The sequence below is a fragment of the Sesamum indicum genome, linkage group LG5 (genome assembly GCF_026168435.1).
Source record: "Sesamum indicum cultivar Baizhima isolate 11 linkage group LG5, ASM2616843v1, whole genome shotgun sequence".
Classification (NCBI taxonomy): domain Eukaryota; kingdom Viridiplantae; phylum Streptophyta; class Magnoliopsida; order Lamiales; family Pedaliaceae; genus Sesamum; species Sesamum indicum.
In genome coordinates this window covers 1,781,027-1,801,234 of record NC_142661.1, presented here as the reverse complement: position 1 = coordinate 1,801,234, position 20,208 = coordinate 1,781,027, and the positions used below count along the sequence as shown (strand labels likewise).

At 36.0% G+C, this 20,208-nt stretch overlaps 4 protein-coding genes and 1 long non-coding RNA gene across 10 annotated transcripts; 3 read left to right on the top strand and 2 right to left on the bottom strand.

Annotated features, from left to right (window-relative positions):
* Nucleotides 1-1,298: 1,298 nt before the first annotated feature.
* Nucleotides 1,299-3,370, top strand: LOC148787985 (uncharacterized). The gene is made up of 2 exons (XR_016065451.1): nt 1,299-3,110; nt 3,229-3,370. It is a non-coding gene; the product is annotated as an uncharacterized LOC148787985 (long non-coding RNA).
* Nucleotides 3,371-4,747: 1,377 nt separating this feature from the next.
* LOC105162832 (uncharacterized) lies at nt 4,748-11,122 on the top strand. Of its 2 annotated transcripts, XM_011080977.3 has the most exons (5): nt 4,748-4,993; nt 5,299-5,532; nt 6,159-7,400; nt 7,744-8,318; nt 10,425-11,122. In XM_011080977.3, the coding sequence occupies exons 1-5, from the start codon at nt 4,776-4,778 to the stop codon at nt 10,487-10,489; spliced, it is 2,334 nt and encodes a 777-aa protein (XP_011079279.1). In that variant the 5' UTR covers nt 4,748-4,775; the 3' UTR covers nt 10,490-11,122. The 2 variants fall into 2 exon arrangements, with proteins under 2 accessions (XP_011079279.1, XP_088736882.1); XM_088880756.1 differs by lacking the exon at nt 5,299-5,532 and having other exon boundaries at nt 4,775-4,993; nt 6,175-7,400.
* LOC105162831 (cold-responsive protein kinase 1) lies at nt 10,163-12,913 on the bottom strand. The gene is made up of 7 exons (XM_011080975.3): nt 12,582-12,913; nt 12,209-12,394; nt 11,980-12,110; nt 11,574-11,787; nt 11,169-11,400; nt 10,874-11,024; nt 10,163-10,783 (listed from the first exon to the last, which is right to left on the bottom strand). The coding sequence occupies exons 1-7, from the start codon at nt 12,760-12,762 to the stop codon at nt 10,460-10,462; spliced, it is 1,419 nt and encodes a 472-aa protein (XP_011079277.1). The 5' UTR covers nt 12,763-12,913; the 3' UTR covers nt 10,163-10,459.
* Nucleotides 12,914-14,141: 1,228 nt separating this feature from the next.
* On the top strand, nt 14,142-17,509 carry LOC105162834 (uncharacterized). 2 transcript variants are annotated; one of them, XM_020694039.2, is made up of 3 exons: nt 14,142-14,566; nt 16,575-16,664; nt 17,316-17,509. In XM_020694039.2, the coding sequence occupies exons 1-3, from the start codon at nt 14,377-14,379 to the stop codon at nt 17,327-17,329; spliced, it is 294 nt and encodes a 97-aa protein (XP_020549698.1). In that variant the 5' UTR covers nt 14,142-14,376; the 3' UTR covers nt 17,330-17,509. The 2 variants fall into 2 exon arrangements, with proteins under 2 accessions (XP_020549698.1, XP_011079283.1); XM_011080981.3 differs by lacking the exon at nt 17,316-17,509 and having other exon boundaries at nt 14,145-14,566; nt 16,575-16,930.
* Nucleotides 17,150-20,141, bottom strand: LOC105162833 (uncharacterized). Of its 4 annotated transcripts, none has more exons than XM_011080980.3 (4): nt 19,719-20,139; nt 19,274-19,371; nt 17,454-17,518; nt 17,150-17,363 (listed from the first exon to the last, which is right to left on the bottom strand). In XM_011080980.3, exons 1-3 carry the CDS (start codon nt 19,963-19,965, stop codon nt 17,465-17,467), a joined length of 399 nt encoding a protein of 132 aa, XP_011079282.1. In that variant the 5' UTR covers nt 19,966-20,139; the 3' UTR covers nt 17,150-17,363; nt 17,454-17,464. The 4 variants fall into 4 exon arrangements, with proteins under 4 accessions (XP_011079282.1, XP_011079281.1, XP_020549697.1 ...); XM_011080979.3 differs by having other exon boundaries at nt 17,450-17,518; nt 19,719-20,138; XM_020694038.2 differs by lacking the exons at nt 17,150-17,363; nt 17,454-17,518 and adding an exon at nt 18,580-18,955 and having other exon boundaries at nt 19,719-20,141.
* Between the last annotated feature and the right edge of the window lie 67 nt (nt 20,142-20,208).

Sequence of the window (20,208 nt, the reverse complement as noted above, 5' to 3'; positions counted from 1 at the left end):
ATTAGCCTTTTCCTTTTCACAGGTCGCGAGCAGGGAATTCTTTTCTTCGAGCAGCTTATCAGCGACCATCTTCTCATGTCGCTAGTAATTGCACTTCAAATAGAGGTGATGGCCAAAAGCAGAGACCTACAAACAATGGTCGAGAAGGATAAGCCGATAAATCTAAGGATGGTTTGTGACTTGTTATGAAAGAATGTTACCTGAGAGAGGGAATGAGCAAAATTCTATTCAACCCGAATGTGTGACATAGGGGTCAGCAGAGCCTGGTCGCGGGGTAAAATGGTAGATTTGTACAACTCCCATGAGTCTTGGCCAGTAAGGGTCTTCAACACTAAACTTTGGTTAGAGATGACCCAGTTGGGTGACAGTCTCTCGCCTTCCATTGCAGCAGGTTTATATGAAGGCGATTGGAGTTCTACCTAGGCCTCATTCCACCAGGTCGTGAGTTCGTCCACTACGCTCAGGCCCTCAGCTTCCTCCACTGTTGAAGCGACGTATTGGTTTTCTTCCGAGATAATGTGGGACTAAGTCATGTGAACCTGTATTTCCTCTTAGACGACGCTGCAACGACCTCCTTTCCCTTTAATTTTTTCCTAATAAGCGGCTGTGGGGAGTCTGATTGCGGAGTAGTTGTTTGCTTCGCCTTCTTTGCATGAATCCTCCTTATAATCCGAGCATCCATTATGATTGAGGCTGCAAAAGAATAGAGATTCAGTAACATAAATATATGAAGTCATTACCAGTTGAATTAGGAAGAAGATGATCACCTAAAGAACCCTGTACTTTGATTGGTGCAGAAAAGGACAATTTTGCCCCCAAAAGGGCACAAATCCGAGAACCCGAGACACATGGAAGACGCGCATTGGACCAACCAGACCCCCCCAGCTTCTCTCTATAAATTTCCCCAGTCAGTGCATTAATGGTACGTTGACTTCACCAGTTTTTACTTTCAGGTCGCTTTAGTTCTCCAGTTCGCTAAGTGACCTACTTCCACGACCACAGAATCAAACACTGACTTAAAAATCGGAGGGTCTTAGATAGGGGTCACCCCAACAAGCCTAACGATCTGCTTCTTTTCTTACGGTCCAATCACCAGTTTGGGAGAGATACCGATCTCGAACCACTTGGAGGATCAGCTCGCCCGACCAAGGAGGCCTTGTGGATTTTGACCCTGATCATTACACAATTAAATTTTTTAATTTTTTATTTTCCACATTTTAGCACTTAAAAATTAAATTCAATTGAAAATAATAATAATACTTAATATTAATTATACTGAGCCCTACTGTCCTACCACAGGTTGAAACCCAAATTACTCGAGAAAAAAACCCTAAATTATTTCAGTCTCATTAATCAATACTATCATCATTGATCAACATGGGCAAAAATCCAGTGTTGGAGAAGTTCCTATCAATCAATCAATCAATCAGTTGAGGTATCCCAAAGTTGAGATCCTGAAATACAGTTGGTAACTCAACTCAGGCGACAGTGAGAGTACATAGGAAAATGGCGATGCCTCAGTACCATCATTGTACTTCGCCTCGGTAATCGCATTCCTACTTGTCGGCATTGCAATGGGCATCGTATTTCGGGTCCGTTGATGTAGAGCCCAATTCTCACTGCCCGTATCGTATGATCGATTTTCTCATTTTCTTTCTTAAAATTTTTAGTGCTTTGTAATGTGAATTGCTGTTTCAGGTTCTTTGAATGATGTTCTTGTTTCAGGTAAGGCAGTTGAATTTAGTTACTGGTTTTTGTATTTGGGTCGAGTTCCTTTTCCTGTTACGTTTCATCCGAGGTACATGTGAGTGTAAGAATTTGTCAGCAGAGAAAGTAGGTGTGTACTGCATAGTGTTTGGTATCAATGTGAAGCTTGGGGTTGTAATGAGATAACATCTGTTTAGATTTGAAGATGTTTCATGTTGATCGACTAGAATATTGCAAGATAAGTTGGAGTTACCGATCTTGTTTAGCAGTTGGTCGCTTAGTGCATTTTGCCCTCTTGCATTATCATCTTATTGTTGATGGATTACTGTTAACTGTACTGCTTGATAAATGATTTCTTACACAAGTTTTCCTTGTTTGATTGGAGTTTCAACTCTTTAATCTGAACTGTGGAGTTAATTCTAAACTTATCCATCACTATCCAACAGTTGATCTTGATTTTCAGTCACGATGTCCGACACTGCAGTGTCATGTATAAGCCTCAGATAGAAACAAGCTTGGGATCCCACGGTTAGTCGTGGTCATGCTTACAGTTTGAACTTCAGACTTGTACCTTTGCTTTGATCGAATGATGTATGGAGGACCCAAGTTTCGAAATGGCTGAATTATATATGGGACATTTTCAACTTTGCAACTAAATTTATATGCCATTGTGTAGCAACTAATACTTTGCTCTATGATCTGCTTGGTTATGTCTCAAATTGCTCGACATTTCTGGGAATTTTTGGACAGAAAAGATATCAGATGCATGACTGACTCTTATTTTTTTGATTTATTTGGAATGTTATTTCTGTTGTTGCTGTAATTGATCTGCAGATACTGTAGAAGGGCAAAAGACGTCCTTAAAGAGTTGAGGATTTAAGTCTTTCATAGGATCTCCATTTAGCCTTTGAGTTCCTTCTGTAAGTATTATTGATAAATGTGGAGTTTAGGAACTGAATTGTTGAATGGTGAAACTGAAAGCATCAACAGCTCTTACAAGCTATGAATACTAAGACACAGATTACTTCAGAGTGAACTTTCCATCCTGACAGTTGATTCTTCGCCTGAGTTGTAATAAAGAAAGGAAGCATAATTGCATTTTGAAATAATAGTTCATTATCAAGTACCATGGACATGAAAGAAGCATCTTCCCAGGAGGAGTAACTGGAGAGAAGATGAAATAATAATAATGTGATCTTGGAAATGCCAAGTTAGAAGGAATTAGCTATACGGGGTCTTTCATTACTATAGCTTACGGCTTTCTGATGAAGCTCAAGACAGGTGCACAAGAGTAGGGAAATCTTTTCCTAAATTTCCATGCTTCTTATGTGCTCCGACGATGGCCGAAAAATTCAAGATGCCTTGAGTGAGATCATCGGCGGGTAAAGGTGTTTTCATCAATGGTAAACATCTTGGAGGTTCTGAATGCATCTGTTTTCCAAATTCCAATTTCTCGACGATTACTTATAATTACATCGTTCACACTTAATGTTTAATGAGTGAAGAATTACTTGGTTGCAGATACTATTGAAGCATGCGAAAGAGAACTTGCAATGTTGTAGTTACTCCTGTTTGTTGTGTTTTTATTTTTAGTTCTCAGTGGAACATATGTATTCTTGATTTTGTATAAGTTTTTATGTGAGATGAGGATATGTTTGAATTATTTACTGAGATTGTGTTTTATATTAAAATATTATGTCGAATCAATATATTTTCAATGAGAGTACGTATAAATAAATATATTTTTACTTTAATTATTATTTCAAAAACTAAAAATTGAAAATGAAAACACGGACAGTTGAAAACTAAATTATATTGAGGATTATGGATTCATTCACTGCTTTCTAAAAGATTCAGCTGATCATTTTGAGCTCTCTCTGTTCTGTCTCTCCAGCCCTACAATTTGTTGGCAGTGGCGCAAATGATATCTCTTTTCCCTCAGTTCGCTTTCTGAGCACTGTGGAAGAAAGTAGAATGATTAGTTGAGGAATTGTCATATAGTGTTACTTCTGGTCTCACGCCTTTAAAGCAAATCTTGGTTGGCAATGTGGTAGGCTTGTCGTGTTTTAGGGTGGGGTGGGGGAAATCTGTGACATCAGTGTCTGTACTCTGTAGTGTGACTGGTGAGTGTTCTTTCACATCACTTTATTGTTGTTTTAGGACATCTCAGCTCCTCATTTTTGTTGTCTACCCAATAATTTGTAAGGCCTAAATGTGTCAAATCAAAGATACTTCTCTATTTTTTCTTTTTCTTTTTAAATAAGGATTCGAAATTGATATCTATTTTTTTTTATTTTTAAATTTATGATTTACTTTTACATTAATAAAATGTCATTATTGAGTCACTTGATCGTCCATAACAATAGCATGTTAGAAGACTTGTTTGTTTTCATTGTGAAATTTCATAGTTTTATATATTATTTAAAATATTGAATATTTTATTTATTATATTACCATCTTTTGTTAAATGAAACACCGATCCTTTGTTCCGTTAAAAGTTGTAAAAAGAGGTCAAAATGTTGCAAAAAGAAAAAGCCACCTCCCACTAATAGATGTTAAAACTTAACGGTTGACCATTTTTTTGACCCACGTGCAAGTGACTTTCATGGGGTTAAATTTGAAATTTTATAAAGCGTGGGATCAAAATTGAAATTCTACCATTAAAAACAATGGAATTAGTTTTACTCTTTTGCCTCATTTCTACCATTCAATAAATATATAATAGATGGAGACTAATTTTTTTAAAGTACCCAATTAAAAATATTAAATTCAAATATAATTTTTTAAATTATATTTAAATTTACAATACATTAATCTAAAAGTATTTGTATTCTTATACAAAATTTAAAGGAAGATAAATACTACCCAATTTGTGGGTCGAGCCGAACAAGGCCCAATCTCCACTTCAGCTGACAGAGTTTGGGCTTCAATTGAATCAGGCCCATATACTTTTGGGCTTAGTAAAGGGTCCATCAAACTTCAGGCCCAGTTTTCGTGGTCCAGTATCCCATCTTTTCTTCTGCAGAGAAATGACAGTGGAAGAACAGCAGCAGCAGCACGGTGAGAAGATGAAGAGAAAAACAAGAATCATGAAGACGACGACGACGAAGAAGAGATGCAGACAACATGAGACAACGCTTTTCCCGTTGCTTTTAGCAGCCCTTTGTTCCAACTGTCATAATAGAAGAGCCCTCATCAAGAAATGCTTGAACAGAGTGTTTCTCTCCCTTCCCCATCTCGACTTGTCACCAATCCTCTCCTTGCTTCCCGCACTTCTCAAATTCAAGTAATTATAATCTTAATATGCAATTTTCTGTCGTTTCTTCTTTAAAGATTGTATCTTTCTGTGTATTGTGTTTTCATTTCTTCTGGGGTGGGGGGTCGGGAACTATTCTTGGAATCGTTTCTCTTTCTGAATTTTGCTGTTTTTGTTATCAAATGTGAAGAAATTAACGATAGATGAAAAACCCATTTGTTATACTTAGTGCAAAATGATTAGAGTAGAATGTACATTGGATTTTGGTGTTTGTTTGAGTATAGTTTGGCAGTATGTTTAGTACTTTCGTAATATTTTTTCTGTTGTTGCAAAAGTTGTGCTGGGATTGTGAGTAAAAGCTTGGAGATTATCGGTGCTGCATCCCTGGCTTCGATTGTGATGAATGAAAAGATTGCTGAGGAAGGTGAAACAATGAAGGGCTTAATCTCGCTGTTAGGAAGTTCGAAAAGGGGAACTGCAATGGCTGCCTGCAATGCCTTGTTGGATTTATCCACGACGTCTGTTGGACGACAGCGGCTGGTTGAATTCTCCGCAATTGAGAATCTCCTGTGAGCATCTTCTAAGAGTTTGATTTATAAAGAGGAAATGATTTCGATCCCAGAATTTTGAGCTGCACTGGTTGATCTTCAGTTTTTGGTTGTTTGACCAATGCAAGGATAAGGCTAAGACCATCGGTTTTGCACTAGGATAGATTAAGTTACCGTAACAATTATCAGTAGGTATGCCATGATTTGAATAGTATTTGATGGTGTTACGTCTGGTATCCAAGCTTATGTGTGGGCCTGTTTATGTTTTCATGATACTTACTTATTGCACGTTTGTCAGCGGTCTCATGACTGATCATGATATTAAGCATGGTCGGATCGACAAACACTAGTCTGAAACCAATAATTGTCATTATAGTTTTGTTTATCTGTCCTTTTAGACATGATTCTTAGGGGGGAAGGTTAAAAAAAACGCCCTTTAAAGGGTCTTCTGGTTGAATTAATATATCACATGCTAGTTTAATGGCGTGCACTTACGGAGAAAGTAATGCTAAAGAGTGTTAAGTTAGACCTAGTAAAATTTAGATCTAATGGAGCTTATAGGTCCCAAGTGGTCTTTTACGAATTGGTACTTGCACGACCCACTTTCCGGCTGAAACCATTGTCTTATCTGACTTAACATCTATTAGTCTTTGCTTCATACAGGAATCTAAATCTTCATCTGCGACAATCTCTCCTGCTGCTGAAATGACATTGTCAGAGGAAGATGAGTATTCAATATTGCTTCTTGAGGGTGCTACTACTCTTATCAACTCATGCATCATTGAGCAGCTGCAGCACATACCGACAGAGCTTTCTGAAAGATTTTTGGTGCTTTTAAAAAGCTTGTGGAGACAAGCTCATGAACTGAGGTTGTTTAGCAGTTCTGCAAGACGTGATCAGGGAAATAAGTTCTGCGCAAGTAACATTAAAACAAGTAATATTGCTGAATGTATTTTCAGGCTATCTATTAATTGCAGTCCCCAACCAGGACCTATAGATTTTAAACCTGTTAAGAAGAGCATTTTTAATTTGGGGGAAGCTAGTTTTGAACAATTTTTATTAGAGATTTGGGAGGTATCTCCTATGCTTGTAAGGAATCCAACAAAAGCCTCATTACTGCAGGGCAGTGTTTTCAGTCCATTCACTCAGTATCTTGGTTCAAAAGAGGCAATACCTTCCTTTCTTCCTTCCCTACTTAGAAGCATTATTTCTTGCCCAGCCATTGCCTCAGATGACCTAGATATTCTTCATGTCATCAAGGAGATAAATAATCTTGGTTGCCCAATAATCTACCATCAGGATATTCGTGTTGTAAAAACACAATCTGGAGAAAGAGAGTTGCACTATTTTCAGGAGCAGTCGGGTTCTAGCTGCTCCTTGGCTCCTCATACTCTCAGTATTGATGATATATTAAAATGTGAAGTAGCATTCCAGGAGGGTTATTCAATTGCTCTACGTGGTATGGAGCTCCGCTATGAAAGTATTGCTGCTATTGCAGATGGATTAGCATCTCTCTTTGGGCTGCCTTCAGCTGGTGTTAATATGTACTTGACGCCATCTAATTCACAAGGACTGGCTCGTCACAGCGATGACCATTGCGTCTTTGTATGCCAACTTATTGGCGCGAAAAGATGGACAATTTTTCCTCGGCCAGATACCCGGTTACCTCGCTTATATGAACCTTGTGATAGCTTGCATGATTTGCAGGATGAAAGTTGTAAAGTCGATGAACGCCAGCATTTTCTGCTGAAGGAGGGAGATGTTTTATATATTCCAAGAGGTTTTCCGCATGAAGCAAGAACCGGTAATGACGAGGATCAAAATGTAAATGACACTATTGGATTCTCCTTACATTTGACTCTCGCTATTGAAATTGAACCTCCATTTGAGTAAGTACTTTGATTTACTGCACCATCAAATATGATTCTAAGCATTTCAAAATTATCTCCAGCAAATTGGACTAGTTTATGATGTGACAAGCCCAAACTATAAAGCTATAAGAACGAAACTGAGTCATAAAGCACGGATGCTGGGCTTACCATGCGTGCTTTTATCATATAGATCTTCATTAATTGTAGCACCTTTCACACATTGAGCAGATGTCCTAAACAAAATGGCCTAAATTTATAGCTGTTGATCACAGAAAGAACTGAACAACAGCTGCTATGATATCTGTAGTCCTGAATTTTGCTCAGGGACTCGTCGTTTTGATTTTGATGGTTTCTGTGACAGGTGGGAAGGTTTTATACAAGTTGCTTTATATTGTTGGGACAAAAAGCAGAAAGTATTACCATACAAATCCGATGATTCTGTACCATGGAGTCTACATTTGCTATCCGTGAAGCTATTGCATATTGCAATAAAGTTAATCGGCAATCGTGATCCAGGCTTTCAAAAAGCTTGCTTGGTTGGTGCAATACACAGCAAAGGTTGTCTCTTTAACAACCAGATGATGATCTTTGGGGATTTGATCAGCCGGATCACCAGTGGCTCAAAATTTCCAGACGCTCTTGAACAGTTAGAAGCAGCCATACACAAAAATGAAGATCCTCTTGAACACGTAAAATGGATGAAACATCTCAATGAAGAAGGAGAAGAAGTCGAGAGATCACAGAGTTTGAGTATTTCATCAGTAGATAGCCGGTGCCTTCCTGATCTACTGATTCCACATAATAGAGATACAGCGGAAGCTGCTTTTGTGCACGTTAAGTCTAAGTTTTGTCGTGAAGTAGAGTTTCAGGATGCAGAACAATACTACAAAATGCTGCTCGAGAAGTACAGGAAGGTGAGGAAACAGTATCGCAACGGTATGCTTTCGCTCCATTCTGCTCTGCACGACGAACATGAGGTTATTTCATCCTAAGCACGATTCAATATTTCGTCTCCCACTCTTAAATGTTGGTACTGTTTCCCCCTTTCCTACAATAGATATGTACTTGTTCCCACAACCCTCTACTGTTCCATCACAAGTCATAACAAACATGAAACCTTGTAGAAGTTAGGAAATGCAGTATATATCATTACATTAGTTACTAAATTTCCTAAGATTAGGATGTTTTGTTCAATTCCAAGATTTATGAGGGTTAGAGCATATTTCTGGGCTCATCTGCAGTTTACATATTAAGCCAAAGATACGATGAACATCGTAAAAACAGTTTGAGTTCGATTCTTCTGTTGATTGTAGGAAACTTGTCTATGCATTGACATGTGACTTTAGAAGTGAATTCGGAAATATGATGCTACTTATGTTCTGTACCAATGAAATCAGATGTAAACATTTTGTGTCCAAATCATAAGTATCAGTTCTAAACGGAGAACTTTTGAGGACGTGTAAGTCTAATTTTGAAATTCTTTTTAGAAAAAAGTATAATTTTGTATTTTTAGAGGGGGTTTGAATATAATTAACGCTACACATTTTTCCCAACGACTTAATAAAATTTACAAAAGGATTGACTAAAATGTTCGGACACACTATCAATCATGTTGGAAATTTTTATTTTCATGAAACATATTAGATAATTTCTAGAATTGTGGTGCATTATTATTACATAATTTCTATAATTTATTTTTTAAACTTTAACAGCCTTCTTTAAGTTTTTGCTAATTTACCAATTTAAAACTTGGTGATATTATCTTATTCAAATATTTTAAAAGTTTAATTTTAAATTAAGATGTAAAATTTTAATAAATTTTAGAAATATTTCATATGATGTATAAATTTCTTTACCAGTTGTTTCAGAGTTTTGATTGGTCGGTGGTCGGGTTTTTGATGCATTATCAAGTTATTTGTGTTTGCATTATCTCAAAAATTATTTGGTAGAAACATTACTCCAATATATGAAGTGATGAAAATAAAATTTAAAATTAAAATATTTCACTGATGAAAAATCACGACATTTGTTGTTGGCTTTAAGCCTTACACCAAATCATAACTCTATAAAGAAATTCAATTAATTCTCGACAGTGTCTCATCCCACAATTTGGGCATGATAATGGGTCCGAGTTGGAGCGGACCGGCCTCAATTAGAGTGGATTTTGAAGTCGTAAACGGATCATGATGTGTATCCCTAATTTTTAGTGGTTTGGATTCGTCTCGATTTTTTTTTTCTTATATATTTTATATATGCGTATATAAAATATATTTATACATATATAAAAGAATATGTTTAATTTATTTATACTACATATAATATACAAACTCAATACTTTTATAAATAAAAATAATGATAAAATAGTTTATAAAAGTCTTAATATTTATATAAGTAATACATATTCTAAAATTTATAATATTTCATTGCTTAAAATATGCACATATAAAGTTACAAAAAAAGATTTAACTTTTTAATATATTATTGTCTCATATTCATAAAGTTATGGTAGTATTATTTTTTAAAATATATATATATATAATTTTTAATATTTTACAAAATATTGACCGGTCTATTGAATTTAACCTAGCGGATATCAAGTTCGAAGCTCGTCCAGGTCTAGGTCCAAAATTTTCTTAACCGGGCATGTCTCGAGTTTTGGCTAACCCGCCCTGTTGCCATACTCATCCCACATGCATAACCACGAAAAAATTAAGAATCAATCCTTAATAAACATGAATCTTGAAGGATATTTATGCGTCCAATAATTTGGACAACCAAAGTATGAAACTTTGAGATCTCTTTAACTGTAAATTTATTTGTATGTATGTACAAATGCTTTTCGGACATATATATAAACAACCAAAACTCTATCTTAGAACAAATGCGTGACTGAAAACAAACGGTTTCTGCATATTGTTTTACCTAATGCTTGAAACCATGATGAGTATATAAAGAACTACTACAGTTAAACTTACATGGCATTGGTCATTATAAGATTGTTTTGATAACGTGTAATACGATTCATATGATATGATTGGTTAGGTTTGATCAAACTCGACGTGTCTAGGACAACATTCTTACTTTGGATGCTGAGGAAAGGACGATGAATCACTCTTCAACGGAGATGGGAAAGGCTCTGATATTGAGTCCCATGAAATCTTGTCAACTTTCTGTGGCTTCCGATCCAAGAACGTCGGCCTCACAGGCGTCCCGTCCACTTCAACCTTGCACATTAGCATCGCCACGATCTCGGACATTGGTGGCCGTAGATTGGCATGAGGCTGAAGGCACAGAAATGCAACCTTAATCACCTGCAAGACATCTTTACTGACAACACTGTCTTCTTGTATCCTCGGATCAATGAGGTCAGTTAGCATGCCCCTCTCATACAGCCTCCAGGACTAATGAAACATGCATCAATCAAGGAATGAGTTCAGTGCAATGAAAGTTAGAAGTAAAGTTAAGGTAGAGTTGAGATTGATCAAACCTACATATTCAGGGAGATATTGCATTTCTGATGGCAACGTAAGATCAGTGTTTTTCCTGCTGCTAATGATTTCAAGAACCAGAACTCCAAAACTGTAGATATCGGCCTTTTCTGACAGTTCTCCTCTAATTGCATATTCGGGTGCAGTATATCCTCTGTCCCAGAAAGAAAAAAGACAATGTTTTCATCGCAACTTTTATGTAATGATTCTTGATTTAGTTGAAGCGTCAAATGGGGTTGTCTCTTTTGTGAACATGAATGAGTACTATGTTTGTTCTTGTCCATATATAAACACTTACAAGGTTCCAGCAAACCTAGTGCTGAGATAAGCCTGATCTTCAGGGAAAAACCTGGCCAGCCCAAAATCCCCAATCCTAGGTTGAAATTTGTCGTCCAGGAGAATGTTACTTGCCTTAATGTCCCTGTGAACGATTCGGACGTGTGAATCTTCGTGAAGGTATTGCAATCCTCGAGCAATCCCGAGTATTATCTGGAACCGAGTGGTCCAGTTCAAGAATATCTGGCTTTCCCCTGCACCAGATTGCACAAGAATCCTAGTCAAACAGACAGTAAGGAACTAGTTTCTTCATTGGATATGGTTAACCGTCAGCACCAGTGCAGGACAACCTTGTCTTAAAGAGAAACAGTCAAATTATAAGTAATTATCCTTAAGTGGAAGTATGATGCTAAGACAAGTAATCTACCATAAATGATACGATCTAAACTCCTGTTTTTCATGTACTCGTAGACAAGTAAGCGTTGAGCTCCATCCGAGCAACAACCTAAAAGACGGACAAGGTTCTTGTGCTGTATACTTGTGATCATTTTCACCTCGGCTAGGAACTCTGTTTCTCCTTGCTGTGATTTGTCGACTGATAGCTTCTTTACGGCAACCAACCTTCCATCTTCTAGCTTTCCCTGTAATAAAATGGATGAATTTCATAAAACTCAACTGTAAGTATGCTCATACTAATTTCTTACAGCGACAACGTCGTACTAATACGAAGACATCTGCTTAACCCAATGTCAATCACTTGGACAAACTCAGAAACATATTCAGGAAAAGGGCTCGAAAAGCATGCAACGAGACATACGTCACCATATTCTTACCAAGAAGACTGGCCCGAAACCACCTCTCCCAAGCAGATTATTCTGGTCGAAATTCTTGGTCGCCTTCTTCAACGTTTGGAAGTCGAAATAACTTATCGTACGAAGATTTCCACTCAGGATATCTCTTGTTACTGCAATAAATTGAGAAAAAGATGAGGTCGTCATAACAAGACAACGATACTTAACTCGATCGTTCTCAGCTCCCTTAACAACATCAGAATCCACAAACCTGGTTGCTTTGTTGTCCGAGCAACAAGCATTTTCAGTTTCCTTAGTTTGATGAGTTTGCGTGAGATGAATACGAGGATTAGCAGAATGAGGAGCAGAACTATCCCACCAAGGAGCAAGAAGAGAGCTGGTGAAGACTGTTTGGATGAGGAACTCTGCATATTAAGCATAACCGGTGGAGAATTCACTGCATTGACGTGAAATTCAACAGTACAACTTTAACTGTGACGAAGAACAAATAGAACTATGATGTCTTAGGACAAGAAAGTAGTAGCAGAGCTATATATGTATGATTTTCAACAGCTTTCAAGAAGCAAAAAAAGCAGAAAAAGGGTTTGTAAAATGTGCAAAAAAACCCCAGTTGGATTACATACCTTCAAATGCTAAACGGAGCATATTTCTCATCGCAAGAAAAAGGCAAAGGGGATTTCTCTCTTTGATTCGTTCTGTTCTTGCAGTACTGTCTGCAGCCGATCGAAAGTATTCGGTTCTGTCTGCTCTGTGATCTGTTTTTCTTGTTCCCAAAAATGTTTGGTGTGGAATGAGTGATTGCATTGCGGTGCAGGCATGGATTTCATCGAAACTCGAAAGCGTGGGAGCGTCGTACAAATCAAAGCTGGTTCTTGGTAGCTACTTCGTTTTGAGTGAGATATGTCGTTAAGCGACAACAAGTACGGACTGTGTTCCACTTGTCTCTTCTTCCACCCCGACGGCTACCAAATCATCATTGTGTTCACAGTGACAACTTAATTCACAATTATTCTCACTGATAATTATATTGTCACAAGATTAAAATAATTATCTCTTCAAATATATCATTATATATACTTTTAAAATTATTGCTCAATATTTTGTCATTAATATTATTTTTGTGTTGTAATTAATGATTTCAGCACGTACATTTGTAGATAAGTTTTAACGACCTGTTGCCTCAGATGATAAGTTTGATAAACGAGTTCCATGAATGTAAATATTTATTTATTTTTATAATTGTTTTTTATTTGAAGAAGTTGTAATATCGTTGCCTCAGATTTATGATGTGTTTATTAAAATTATAAAAATTCTGTAGGAAAAAAATGGAGAAATAATGTGAGGGAAACATGGAGCAATGTGAATACCTTCTCGTTATTTGAAAAATTATAAATACCCTATTAATGATAATATTCCAAATAATAAGAGGTATTGGTTGTTGAGAGTCGTAATTATAAAGTCATGAGTTTAGTAATTGTAAAGTACATTCAATGCCTTTTGAGGTTGGACAGAATTATATGAATATTCGATGTCTTTTATGAAATTATAGATACATGTTTTGAGTGGCGTTTGTGTAGAATTTCGTCATTGAATAAAGAATGTATTTGTAATACGAATTACAACCTCAAGAGTCTGTAACTGTGTTTGTGTAATTAGATCTATCCTTAAAGTATGTCAATGCAATTTACTTTTAAATAATTGTTAATTAATTATAAGGGAAATTTACAATGAGCTCTTCTGAAATTTGACATAATTACATATACCACTTTATTATTTAAAAAATTATAAATCTCTCCGGATGTTTGATAAAATTACGTAATCGTTAAATGGAGATTTGGAATTATCAACTTTACCCTTGTTATAAAAAAAATCGAACGAGGTGAATTAAAAATTAAAAAAAAATCTACTTAATCGTAAAAAAAATTTTAATTTTTTTTAAAAATAAGTAAAATTATAATGCATAAGGACATTGCTCCGTTCGTTATAAAAAATAGATGAAAATCTAAAAAAATTAAAAATTAAACTAATTGTTAGACGATTTTTAAAATAATAAAATACTGATCATTATTTTTCAAACAGATATTTATAATTATATCAAAACTCAAAAGAATTTGATCTAATTTATTCTAATTATAAAATAAAAAAATAATTATTGGATAAAGCGAAAGAAAGAAAATTTGGAACAAGTGTCCCGCTTTAAACCCTTCTCGTACAGACGTCAATGGCACTACTCCTACTCTCACCGACGACTGTTCTTTCTGTGCTCTACTGAAAAGACTCTCTCATCTTACCCCCATCCCTCCTCCCATTTCTACCAGCCTTTTCTGCTCCACCGCCAAAACCCCTCAAGAATCCCAGAAGGAAGAGAGAGAAAAGTTGGGAAAAAAAGCCCATCAAAAATCTGTGGAAGAAGAAACAATGGCGTATGTGGATCACGCGTTTTCGATATCGGACGAGGACATGATGATGGAGACCTCGTACGCGGTGAAAAACAAGCCCCCAACCAAGGAGATTTCTCTTGCCGTTGCTCTCTTTGTGTTCGGCGCGTTTGGAATCGTCGCCGGCATTGCCATGGCCGTCAATAAAGTCGGCGGCGACCGCGCCCATGGTATTATTTATTTATTGATTCGAATTATTTGATCCGCTTTAATGAGTTAAAAATTCGATTTTTATAGTGAATAGAGATATGATTGGCAAAGGTTCACACTTTTTGTTAGGTTATCGATGATTGTTGCTGATGCAATTTGACAATTGAAATAAGGAACTAGCAAGAATTGAAGTTGTGTTGATCTTTATATTATTGCTGAAAATTGGGGGTGCGATTCAGGGTGAAGGAAGAAACATCAGTTTCTAATGCTGGATAATGAGGTTAATACATAACATGATATGAAACATTAAGGATACAAATGCCCTGTTTAGTTCTATTTTTAAGGTATTTTTATTTGCTTTTGGTAGATAGAGTGAGAAAAAATAGAGATGTCTGTTTTGTCGTTTTTAGTGTTTCTAATATTAGTGTAAGATAAATGAAAAATTAAGATATGTTGAACTATGTGTTTTATAAAAATATAAGCACACACTCCGAATGTTTTATGCTGTTGTTTCGACAATTGAAAGATGAAAATAAAGAAAGCAATTAGTTTTCTGCTGTCCTATGCGAGACAAATTAACCTTATGGCATGATTCCATCGTTTCTCAGACAGAATGGCTTGTTTTCAAAGTGCGCTAAGAATAGTTTGTAGCTAAATGCAGAGAATTGGAAGGGAGAAAAAGGATAGGATGTTGATAAATTTTGAGGGTTAGTTCTATAAGTTCAAATGGAGCTGAGGAACCATATTGATTTTATTACAATGATGAAAAATTAGTTGATTGATACAACATATGAGGTTCTTTTTGGTAAAAGAGAGAACACAAGGTTGTCCAAAACCCATACATTATTCTTTGTAAAATCAAATGACCTTCATCAGTGTGAACAAAAACTGCATCTTCTACCATTATCAGCCAGTGGATATCATGCATATAACCTAGAGTACTAAACTTGCCTTTATTCCTTGTCTTTCTTTTACTACAACATGTGAGCAAACTTTGGACAAACTGCACAACACATGTTAAGTTGAATATGACAGTTCTACTCTAACTAGAAATTTTCCCTTTGTCAGTTGGACTTTTGTTGTCTGTTTTTCATCTGTCATTTGAATGAGAAGTTCTTGCTGGGAACAAATTGTTGGGCACCCTTTATGAGAAGGTGTCATGGCACAGATTTTGTCATTGCCTTAGACAACTTGGTTTTCTTCTACCTTCATTGGAGTTTGGAGTTTGATCCTACATCAATTTTTGATAGGCACTCTAGTTACATATTGTTTATAGGTGGCCGTATGTACAAGGAATCATCTCTTAACTATGTTAAAATCAATGTTCTTGCTTTATCATTTCTCTCATGTTGTTGTTGTTGTTTTTTTTTTTTTTGTGGGCTAAATCCAGACTACCTCTTGTGAAAATTGAAATAGGTACAATACTCCCATAAACTGAAAAAAAATGTCAAAAAAGCACCTTAATATTTTGAAAAAGAAGCATTTAACTCGTTTTCCCGGTGTTGTGTTCGTCAATCGCTCAATTTGCATTTAGTTTTTATGGTTGGGTTCAATATTATCTATTTTTCTCTTATTCACCAACTATAAGAGCTCAAATATTCAACCAGCACCTAGTTTTGATTTCTCTCCAACCCCAACATGCCCAAAAATAAGGTATGTTGATGTTGGAGAGAAAACATAACTAAGCAATAGTTGAATATTTGGGATTTATAGTTACTAAATAAGTGCAAAATAGACAATATTCATTCTAAAAGATGAAAATTAGCCACAAATTGCACGACTGAAGAACACAACAAGGTAGAGGGGAGTTAGATGCTTCTTTCTCAAAATGTTAAAGCGACTCTCAAACTCTATTTTCTTTTTCCTTTTCGTTTAGGGGGTTTTGCCTACTTTGATTTTCAGATTGGATTTGACTTTTTTTTTTTTTTTCTCTTTTCATGCATTGTATTTCTATTTCCAACACCCCTTACCATCAGCTATTCGACTTCCCCCATTCTTAGTTTCTTTTAATCTAATGCTATTACTCAGGGCTATTTTTCGCTATACTGGGCGGAGTTCTATTTATTCCTGGGTTCTACTACACACGGATTGCCTACTATGCTTACCAGGGCTACAAAGGTTTCTCCTTTTCCAACATACCTCCAGTCTAGACATGTTTGGCAAACGCAAAATAATGTACATACATACATCATTTGAGCTGAGTGTCGCTCCTTTCTACTTATGTCTTTTATACTAATTTCTCTTCAGTTATTTCTCAGCTCCTACCTATGTGCTTGTAAATAATAAACAGTACACGGGACAATGTACACGTCTGAGTATAGTTCTGTTCCTGTATAGACAGATGCATTAAATTGAATCTCAATGGATGTTGTGTTGTTTGATTACTTTCATCAACTCACATAGGCATCTTCAAAGATGATTTTGACTTGGATATATCAAGGCTTTTTTGCATCTTCTAATTTCCAGCAGATCTGTTTACTACTGCAAATGTTGTAGGGATCATGGATTAGGATGTAAAATGTTTGTTTCCGACACTTGAATATAGGGTCTTGAAGCGTGTTGGTTCATGAACTTGCCTGCTCGAGGGAATTGTATTCTGCTGCTTTTGCAATTTGGGTTTAGCATTGACATTTGAAAGTTACAGAGTAAATGTTTATAAGAGCAAAATATTACTCATTTACAAAATAATAATAATGGCATCTTTAAGCATACATGAAACAAAATTCCTCAGTACACAACAGTCAGAAATCTATGCTTTGTTTTTCCCAGGCTCAGGAACATAATACCTTTAGCAGCTTTTCCGCCTTGAAAGAGACCCTGGAAAATGGTGTCCGAACTTCGACAAAGTTCCATGAAAGAAACATATGGTTAGGAAAGAGGAAATTATAAAGTATAATTATTACCTGCCTGTAAGGATATCATACGCTCTCTGCTTTGCTTGATTTAACCTGTGTTTTTGTTTCTGTTGGGTTCTGCAGTCGAAAATTCACAAATATTAGACCAATTCATATATGCATGTTAGACAAATCATATCCAAGCAAAAGCAATAGGATCGCAAACATTGTTCATCACTTCCATACTGACTTCAACAGAACACTACAGGAAAATGGATTATTTCTTGCACCACAGTGAATATGGTTTAAAGTTTTCGGTAAATCAATATTATTAACCATAGTGAAACAAATCAATATACAAATTTGAGTTATCGACCACAATTGATCGACATATGCGTTCAGTTTACTTATGGTCAAAGCATTAGTCATTGCGCTGCTTTAATATTCATAAAATTTACTTTTGTATAACAAATAAGTTCATCTATTTGTCAAAATTCACCAAATTTGTTGACAATGAAACTCAATATTTACCCTCGATTATTTATTATCTACTTGCAGTCCAACAAAATTTTTGTGACTAAACCACCCATGTACTGGTTAAGATATACCTCTCCATATGCATTAACGTGTGGATATATACAAGGATAATTTGGTCACTAAAAAATTTATTTGACCTGTAATAAATGAATAATAAATCAATCGGAAGTAAATATGAATTTTTTATCTAATTTTTTTTGTTAAGATCATCAAATTTGGTAAATTTTGACCAACATATAGACTTATTTGTTAGACGGAAGCAAACCTTAGAGTGTAGAATTTTTCAAACCACATGAGGTTTACGTATATTTACACCAAACATCGGACTTATTTGTTATACGGAAGCAAATCTCATGGATAGTAAATATAGTTTTCCAAAACCACAGGAAGTCTACATATAATTATACCAAACCTTAGGAAAGGGAGTGTAATTACCCCTTATATTTTAACACCCTAATCTATTATTTATTTACATAAACCACCCTCATCTTTTGCATGATTACAGAACCATCGTGATTAGCCCAAAAATAAGGGTAGCTACTCTACTATAATGATATTGATGTTTCCAGGGGTGCATGTGTATTTTCCAAAAAGTAAGGATGATTTGCGTAAATGATGTTGATATTTTTAATAGATATATGTATATTTTTAACAAGGACAACTTTTGTAAATAAACTATAGGTTAGAAAGTGTACCGTAATTATTCCTTTTTCATTTTTGGCCATGACAATTACAATTACCGCAAAGCAGGTCATCCATTTCTTATAATGGAAGTGAAGATCCAACATACTTTGTATGAAAGTAAGTTGTCCTATCACATCTTCGTTGCTAAATTACTAATCAAGGATCCTAGTCACAGACATTTACATCAAAATTCTCATACAGATTCATCGAACCATCTCTCCATCATCGGACGTTGTCCTAATGAAGTGCATATTCAACCTGGATGTTCCAGCAGCCAATCTCAAATTCCATGAATCCCTCTGATTATATCAACACACACTCCTCATGCTTGTATGCATGAGAAAGGAAACAAACCTGTTTCACATCCTTTACATTCTCAACTTTTCCCAAGTCACATCCTATGTTTCACCTTCAAGTGCAATTGTCAAGTATCCCCTTCCAAATGTTCAAAGAACAGGACACTCAAAGAAACAGACAAGAAGTACCATAATTTTCTCAAATTTCCTCACAACTGATTTGCTCTTTGTTTTATAAGTCTAATCATGCTTAGTAGCAAACATGATTAGTAGAGGATCAAAGTCAGTAGCAAGAAATGCAAACAAAACTCAAAACACACACACACACAAACAAAGACACAGAGACAACAACATATTAAAGAAGAAATCTTATTACCTTCTGGTTGTTTTCGTAGTAATCATCTAATGCCCACTGATACTTTGACTGATTCAAACCAAACCAATACGCCACATGCTCATCCAAACTTGCATGTGCTGAAACAATCAATCCAACACAAACTCCATTCATACACAAATTATATAATTTATTTTATGGGTATATTACATCAAACTTTCATGCCTTCGACATAATTATTAATATTTATTTAAAAAATTATAAACACCCTTAATATTTTATAAAATAACGTAATTCTTGGATATGTAGTTTTGGAATTGTCAAGTTTGTATTTTTTTTCCTTTCTTTAAAAAAATAAAAAATTAGACAAGGAGGATAAAAGATTTTGAAAAGTTATAAAAAAAATTATCCACTTAGCAATTTTCTTAAAAAATTTATGATGTATGTATAGTCCTCGAGTATAAAAAAGGATTCACTAAAACGATACCGTTTTGAACCTTGGCAACGGCGCCCCAGAAGAAACCAAAAGAAGATGGCTTTTCCTTATAGAATTGAGCTGGAGGAGCCATAACCGGAGGACGCTCAACCGGCGTCGTCTCAACCGGAGCGATTTTACTAGGCGACTCCGGTACCGTACGGGGACTGGGCGTCGCCGGAGGAGTCACAAACACGGTGTACGGCCCGATCTTGCCGATCTGCGGCGGCGGCGTCGATGGCTCACTCTTCATTGGCATTTTTCAATCTAACTAATCAATTGAAAAAACAAGCAAATCTCTCACACTCTCTCTCTCCCTCCCTCCCTCCCTCCCTCTCTCTGAAAGCTGTAGTTTGCGTGGATCGGAAGAAGAAGATTGTCTGGTTCTGTTTCTACTGTGTGTGGTGTGTGTATGTGTGAAGAGAGAGTGTGAAGAGTGGAGCAAGGGGTTGCTTGGGGTACACTTATAAATGGGACTGTAATTTCCAATGTTTGTTAGGGT

Excerpts from the sequence above, each read along its gene's own strand:
- LOC105162832 (XM_011080977.3), top strand. The coding sequence starts at position 4,776 with ATGAAGAGAAAAACAAGAATCATGAAGACGACGACGACGAAGAAGAGA. Across the intron at positions 4,994-5,298 it reads CCCGCACTTCTCAAATTCAA|TTGTGCTGGGATTGTGAGTA; the intron begins GTAATTATAATC and ends TTGTTGCAAAAG. Across the intron at positions 5,533-6,158 it reads TCCGCAATTGAGAATCTCCT|TCTTTGCTTCATACAGGAAT; the intron begins GTGAGCATCTTC and ends AACATCTATTAG.
- LOC105162831 (XM_011080975.3), bottom strand. The coding sequence starts at position 12,762 with ATGCAATCACTCATTCCACACCAAACATTTTTGGGAACAAGAAAAACA. Across the intron at positions 12,111-12,208 it reads TCGGACAACAAAGCAACCAG|TAACAAGAGATATCCTGAGT; the intron begins GTTTGTGGATTC and ends AATTTATTGCAG. Across the intron at positions 11,788-11,979 it reads GTTTCGGGCCAGTCTTCTTG|GGAAAGCTAGAAGATGGAAG; the intron begins GTAAGAATATGG and ends ATTTTATTACAG.
- LOC105162834 (XM_011080981.3), top strand. The coding sequence starts at position 14,377 with ATGGCGTATGTGGATCACGCGTTTTCGATATCGGACGAGGACATGATG. Across the intron at positions 14,567-16,574 it reads CGGCGGCGACCGCGCCCATG|GGCTATTTTTCGCTATACTG; the intron begins GTATTATTTATT and ends GCTATTACTCAG.
- LOC105162833 (XM_011080980.3), bottom strand. The coding sequence starts at position 19,965 with ATGCCAATGAAGAGTGAGCCATCGACGCCGCCGCCGCAGATCGGCAAG. Across the intron at positions 19,372-19,718 it reads CGTTGCCAAGGTTCAAAACG|CACATGCAAGTTTGGATGAG; the intron begins GTATCGTTTTAG and ends TGATTGTTTCAG. Across the intron at positions 17,519-19,273 it reads ACTACGAAAACAACCAGAAG|AACCCAACAGAAACAAAAAC; the intron begins GTAATAAGATTT and ends TTTCGACTGCAG.